This window comes from Mytilus trossulus, chromosome 14 (genome assembly GCF_036588685.1).
Source record: "Mytilus trossulus isolate FHL-02 chromosome 14, PNRI_Mtr1.1.1.hap1, whole genome shotgun sequence".
Classification (NCBI taxonomy): Eukaryota; Metazoa; Mollusca; class Bivalvia; order Mytilida; family Mytilidae; genus Mytilus; species Mytilus trossulus.
The window spans coordinates 81,387,274-81,395,215 of record NC_086386.1 but is presented as its reverse complement, the minus strand read 5'-3'; the positions used below and the strand labels follow the sequence as shown (position 1 = coordinate 81,395,215).

Below are 7,942 nucleotides of genomic sequence, written 5' to 3'. Positions count from 1 at the left end.
TGTTTTCAGCCATTTTCTACCTCAATTGTTAACCAATGTATATATATAAGTCTGACAATTACACCAAACAGTGTTAGAGTTAGATTTTCTGCTGACAAATGTTTGTCCGTCCCTCAGCGGGATTCGAACTCGCACCTTTTATACACTATATCACCAATTGCCTAGCCTATTGTCCAGCGCTCTAGACAGTTCTACCACGTCCGCTATGTATAAGAGCGATAGAGATGCATAGTTAATATAATTATTTATATAAGTCTGAAAACTGAGTTAGATTTTCTGCTGACAAATTTTTGTCCGTCCCTCAGCGGAATTCGAAGTCACAACTTTGTTACACTACTGCACCAAACTCTTAGCCTCATGTCCAGCGCTCTAGACCACTCGGCCACATCCGCTATATAAAAAATGTAATTTCAATTGTCGTAGTGTTACGTTGTGACGGAAGTGGAATCTATGAATAGACATCAGACACGTGTTTTAAGCGTGTGTAGATGTTAAATCATTAACATTTGTATATATAAATTCGAGTTAAGTCTGACTTTATCTCTATATATACAGCGTATAACTTAATTAACGAATAACATGTTTTGCAACAAAATGGAAGAACCCTTGGAAACATTTGTATAAATTACTAAGACGCTGCTGAACAACTACTCGATATGATGAGAACAAACATATCAATTATAATCAAAACTGTGAAAAAAAACCTATTACTGGAAAACAGACGAAACCGTATGTCGAATTTATCAAGTTTTGACAAAATATAGAGGGCGTAGTTTGAGTCAGGGTTACAATCAATAATAATAAGAATAAGAATAAGAATAAGAATTTTATTAGTTTGAAATCCAAACAATAGGATTGTTACTAAAATACACAACAACAAAAAAACAAACAAACAGGCATATTAAAATTACAAAACGATAGTCAATAAACAGTTACACTACAAACATGTAGCATTGAAAGAAAAACAAAAACATAGATCAGTAGTATTAATTATAATACTATTTTTGACAGCATGCCTCCTCTTTAAAGTTATGTATTAAAATATTATGCTTATGTATCAAAAAATATGTTATAATATACATTACACAGTTCATATATTGACATTATAATTGTTTCTCTCATTATACATTTCACTTATGTAGTTAACAATGATAAGTAAAATATCACATTCTTCGCAGGAAAATATAAAATCAAATTTATTTTCTTCACTCATGGAATTAAAACAGGGGACAATATTAGAAATTTCATTAAACATTTTGATCCTAGTTTTATTAATTTCTGAACATGTAATGATGAAATGAAATTCATCTTCCAACTCTTTATGGCATAAAGGACATATTCTATTTTCTAGAGCTGTTTTGTTGTATCTTCCACGTTCAAAAGCCAACATACTATTACTTATTCTTATTTTAGCATAATTTTTTGTAACATTTTTATCTAAATTCAATTAAAGGTACTTTTCTAGTTCATACTTAACTTTAAATTTTCTGTAGGTCTAGTTTATTTCCATTTATTGAATTTTCATCATTAAAGAGACAATTTTTCCAAAATATAATGTAATTTTCATTGAGCTTCTTCACGACGGCTAATAGTAATCGTTTTTTAGAGAAGGTACATTGATTTTCCCAAACATGAGTGAAATTTAATTTTGAAAGTAGCATTTTAACTTTTGAAGCAAATCCATCATTTAACTGCTTGTTAGCTTTATAAACATTATATAATAAAGACTCATTTTCATTTGACTTTAAAATATGTAACCAAAATCCTATAGAAGACTTAAGGGCCTGTATACCAATAGGGTACATTCCCAATTCAGCTAATACAGCTGTATTTACTGCCTTTGAATTAACATTTAGAAGACCTTTCGCAAATTTGATTTGGAGTTTTACTGATTCCATAGATAAATATTGAGATTCAAGAGTTTTGGTGTTCTTCACAATATTTAGCGACCATATCTCACTACAATACAGTAATATTGGACTAACACAAGAATTAAATAGTTTCATATGGGAAGAAACATCCATCTTATCTGAGTAGAGTATTTTTTTAATACAAAACAATGCCTTAGAAGCTTTTTTACATAGGAGATTTACAGCATTAGTGAAAATTCCTGATGGCTTGAATAGTATACCTAAATATTTATATTCTGTGCAACATTCAATTAATTCATTATTCAATACAAACTGGTCTTTTGTAAGTTTTTTACCACTTTTATTAAATATCATTGTTTTTGTCTTGTCAAGATTGACCGTCAAGTTCCATTTTTCACAATAAGTATTTAACTTGTTTAGACAATTTTGTAAACCTTCTGAGGATTCGGAAATTAATACTAAGTCATCAGCATATAAAAGACTAGACAATTTTATGTCATATAATGTTACAGGATCACATGTGTTATCAAACATTGAGGTTAAATCATTTATATAAAAAGAAAATAAGGTAGGACTTAGAATGCAGCCTTGTTTTACTCCAACTGAGGAAGGGAACATATTAGTAACGCCTTCAGTGACTTTAACTGCAAATAAAACTTCTTTATACATATCTTTAAGGATATTAAAGAATGGTCCATTTATGTTATATTCAGCAAGTTTGTGCAACAGAGCTTCTCTATTTATAGTGTCAAAAGCTTTTTTAAAATCAATAAAACATGCATATATTCTTTTGTTTGATTTAAAAGCCTTATCAATAATAGTTTTTAAAGTTAGGATGTGGTCACTAGTTCTGCATCCTTTTTTGAATCCAATCTGTTCACGACAAATAATATTATTAGTTTCTGAATACTTTTCTAAACGGTTATACAAAACTCTTGTGAAAAATTTTCCTAAGCAGCTAGAAAGTGCTATACCTCTGTAGTTTGAGGGGTTATTAAAACACCCTCCTTTGAATACTGGTTTAATATAATTTTCTCTCCATTTAGAAGGATATATGCCAGTAAAAAGAATTAAGTTAAATAATTTAACATACATGTTGACGTTCATAGTACAAGATATTTTTAACATTTCATTTGTTACTCCATCAGAACCACATGCTTTCTTATTTTTCAAGGCTTTCATAGCAAGAAGCACTTCCTCTGCAGTTATCCTAACATTTAGTTTTTTGTTGCAATTATTCAAAAATTGATCATCATCACATGATTTAAAACCAGAATTTTTGTCATGAGTAGTATTCATTAGATTTTTGAAGTATTCAAACCATTCTTTAGCTTGAATGTTTGAACTAGGATCATTCAATTCTTTTTTCTTTAAAGTTTTAACAGTTTTCCAAAACTCATCTGAAGAATTATTTGATTCCAAAATTTTTGTCAGCATTTTATTTCTAAATTGTCTATAGTTTTTCCTTATTAATTTGTTAAGTACCTTTTTTTTGGACATAACTTCTAATCTTAGTTGCTTATTCCATGGTTCTTTACACAATTTCCTAGTATGGTGTTTTAAAGCTCTAAATTGTGCTTCACATTCATTATTATAGTAGGGTTTTTTAACTTTTCGGAATTTACTTTTGTTATTCCTGAGCGTGGATTGTTTTGGACCAAGAAAAGCAGCATTATACAATAAAGATGATATATTAGAAACATTTTCATTAATTTTTTCTTCTACACTGGACAAGTTATTTTGAACAGGAATTTCTGCTAAGTTTTCTATTTCAGAAATAATTGGTTGGAAGTCAGTTTTTAATAAGTTTAATTTAAATGTATTTTCATATTCATTACTCCATTTTATGCACTTTAAAGGAGTTTTTAAGTTTTCTGGGGGTTGCCTATTTATTTGAGACATGATATTTACTGTTATTGGACAATGATCTGATACTGTTGGGTCAAATTTATTTATTGAAAAATTTATGATACTTGGCAAGAACCCGGAGCTGCAAATACAGTAGTCATCAATAGAAGTTCCATTATGATTAAAAAATGTAATTTTTCCCTTGGAATCTCCTAAAGTTCTTCCATTTAAAATTCTTAATTGAGCAGAAATGCATAACTCTATTAATTGTTTACCATAACTGTTGGTGTTTTGTGTTATCTCAGTACTTCTTGATTTAAGCACAGCATCTGCTATGTAATTAATAGGTAAAAAATCATCTAGACTGTCATCAATTTCATTTGTAATATAATCAGACTCACTAGCATTGATATGGGCATTCAAATCACCAATTAAAGCAATATTACCCTCTAAAGAAAATTTGGTAATATCTTGCTCTAGTTTTTCAAATAATTGTTTATCACAATTAGTTCGCATAGTGTATGATGAGTTACTGGGCGGTATATACATGGAGCAGATGAATAGATTTTTCTCAAAGCCAAAATAATTTTTGTCAAGTTTAAACCACATCATGTCACTCATTGTTTTATCAATTAATTTAACACCTTGCAAAATTTCCTTTTTAATAAAAGTGGCTAAACCACCCCAAACTCTATTAGTTTTAGACTGTCTGCAGTTAGTAAAACATTTGTATCCATTATAAAATAAAATATCCTTTGAGGAGGCATGTGTCTCTGATAAGCATACAATATCAGATGTCATTATATCACTAAAATTTTCATCATCTAGTTTACATATCCTGTCTCCACTTAATTTTCTAAATAAACCATTAACATTACATGAAGTAATTGATACATTCCTTGACACAGTTATACACATATTTTTGAGTTACAAAACAAATAAACAAACATCATGAACAAGGATAGGGTTCTCATTAACCTAATTATCTAATGCAATTAGCAAATGTATAATTCTTTTAAAATTGTATCAATTGTTCATTGTTGTACCACAATGAGGTATATTTTGTAATAGTTATTAATTAGAACTGTTTTATTCATAATAGAATTTTAAATTAAAGCTTGTAAAATAAACAGCTAGAGTTATCCCTCTTTACCTAGCAAATAGATCAATGACTAAGAGAGAAAAACAAAAATATGAAATAAATTTACTAAGAAATCTAGAATTTACATCTTTTTAATTCTTCTATCAATGTAAAAAGAAAATGGGACTTTAAAGTATTTTTTCCCTTACTTAAAGTACACAAGACCCTCTGGCCTAAATCAACATGTATATATTCACAAGTTTGCCTAAATCAACATGCATATATTCACAAGTTTCTTAAAGTTAAAAGGAAAAAACATTCTTTTTAACAATAACTATTATGATTGTTTTCACACTTTTTGTGCAATGATTAAGAATTTAATGACATTTAAATACATTTGCAAATGCAGATGCAATACTGGTCGCTAAGTCAGAAATCTGACTTTGGCTAAGGTCTCTATCCATTTCATGTCTGTCTGATTGGTTGTATTGAGATGTACTGTTGTCATAATTTCTGTAGTAGTTAACTTCTCCATCAGTATTGTATGAATTGTTGTAATCAAATGATTTTCTTGTACTATCATTTCTGTAATGGTTAAGTTCTGTCTTATCATCTTGAGTATACCAATTATTGTTATACAATGGTCTCCTAGTGTTATCACCCTTGTATTGGTGACTTTTATTGTAGCCTGTATTGCTGAATCTGTGGTTGTAATTGTACTTGGTACGTCCTCTATAGTTTGTACTGTGATCAGACTGACTCACTCTCTTGGTCTCTGATTGCCTTTGTGGAAACATGGTTTTTCTTATATTTCCAGCAAGAACCCCAGTGCCTTGATATATAGACAAACGAATGGAGTCAGTGTACAAATTTTCCATAATATCTCCATTGTCAGCTGTGAAATTATTATTTTCACATATCAGTAGTTTAGGTGTTGTTGCAAATTTAAACTTTATCATTGCATTCAATGCTCCACTCTTTCTGTTTAACGAGGTGTATTTAGTTGGGATAACTAAAGAAAGCACAACACTATTTGCTTTACCTAAAGCTTTGTTTACCATTTCTTCATATCTAGGGAATATATCTTCAGCCGAATCATCTCTCACTTTGATGTCATTAATTCCGCCATGTATAATAATTGATCTTGCGGAAGAAATATCCTCTAATACTTCAATAACGTTTTCTATTCTGTATGTTGTTTGTTTGAGACCTGATTGTCCAGAGCCTGCTAACAATCTTTTAATGTCTACCTTGTGGCCAATAGAATCGTGATAAAAAATAGTATCGAGTTTTGCATTATTCAAATATGCACCATTGACTGCAGATTTTGTTGTTGTATAGGGTATGTCCCCATCATTCTTGTTATTTTGTGAATTACTTTTGTTTAAATCTAAATGTTGTTGGATTGAGTTCTGGTTCTCATCAGTTGTGTGATACATTCTGTCAGAGCTGTTTTGGGGTTCAGCTGTTAGATCAAGATTAGATGCCAAGTTTTCTTCTTGTTGATCATTGTTGAAGGAAGAGTTGTTATCTTGAGATACCCTTTGTGTTTGTTTTTTCCATGGCTCTCCGTCACGATCATACAGAAATGACTGAATTCTTTCTTGAAGGTTGTGAATTGATTTGTCTTTGTCGTCTATCCGCTCTTTGAAGGCCATTTTCAAGTTGTCTTTATCATTTTGTATCTGTTCAAGTTTTAGGGAAAGTTTCTCAGTTTCAATGTTTGATTGAATTTTTTCTTCTCTGATTACACTGATCTGATTTTGGTGTTCAGTTTTTGTGTTTTCAAGTTCTTTTGCATACTTCTTTTGGTTTCTCTCTTGTAATTCATTAAGTTGTTGAACTTCTTTTCTTAATGATCTAATCATATCATCTTTTTCTTTTATTTGATTTTCAAATAGTTTTATTTCAGGTTGGAGTGTCTCAGATGAACCTTTTGATTTTTTGATTTTTCGAAGTTCCTGCAGAGTATCTGTATGATTTATTCCTAAAATGTCTATTGTGTTGGCCAGAGTTGAAGTGATTTTGACTAAAGATTCTTCAAAAATGTCTAACCTGTTGTTAATCATTAGGACTGCATTTGAATCAACCGGTTCTGGTAAATTTATATTATTTTCATCTTTATTTGTAGCATTTGTAACGGGACCATGTTTCTCACTTTTATTCAGTGTTTTATCCTTATTTTCGGTCTCATGATTTTCATTATCTTTCTCTGAATTTGTTAATGGACTGGAAAGAAGTATTTTTGGATTAGTTTCTTCAGTCATGTCAGTATTGGTGTCATTTGAAGTATTGGTGTCATTTGAGGTGACACTTACACAGTTGTCATTTTCTTTTTTGTCTAGTTTGCTAATAAGATTATCGACCAGTTGTTTACAGGTTTGAAATTTGTTATCACAAAATGATTCCCAATCTTTACCTTGGATTAAAATTTTCCCAGTTGTAAGATATATGATGATTTTGTAAAGAAAGTCATCATCAGAGTCTATTGAGCTTCCTTTATTAGATACAACAAATTCGGTTTGAATAATTTTCTCATTTTCAGATTTCTTATCAATCCATGTGACATCATAACCATTGCCTTTCTTGTTGTAAATAATATCTCCGAAAGCAGATATCCAAGCATGAATTCTTGTATTTGAGGTTATAAAGCTGGCACAGTTTCCTTTTTGTTTGTAGAATGATTTATCAATATATTCGAAAGGGATTATCTTTCCGTTTGAAGATTTCTGGCTATTTTTATATTTTTCTGTTACATTGTAAAACTTAACAAGGCTCTCTACGTCTGTGTTTATTTGAGATCGGGTTATTTTGGCGGCCATTGTTGTTTTGTTTTGGTTACCGCAATATAATGGTATTCAGATATGTGTCCCTTTTAAACTCAAATATTTAGTTAATTTAGGTAAATTTTTCATCCCTCCTTGGACATGATGTTTAAAATACTCAAGCTTTCATTGGTTGACAAGTTTGTGTCACTTTAGTTCATATATCAGTTAGTTTGGAGAAAAAATATGCGTACTCAAAATATGGTGGCTGCTATCGAGGTGCGTTCGAATCAATAAGACGTACAATTAGCGAGAAATCATTCCGATGAATCCTATGATTGGACAATATTTTATTTTATGCTTTATTTTCAATGTTG

General features: G+C 30.2%; 1 protein-coding gene across 1 annotated transcript; it reads right to left on the bottom strand.

The window, feature by feature from the left end:
- Positions 1-5,177: 5,177 nt before the first annotated feature.
- On the bottom strand, positions 5,178-7,622 carry LOC134698130 (uncharacterized). The gene has a single exon (XM_063560420.1). It carries the CDS (start codon positions 7,620-7,622, stop codon positions 5,178-5,180), a length of 2,445 nt encoding a protein of 814 aa, XP_063416490.1.
- Positions 7,623-7,942: the final 320 nt, after the last annotated feature.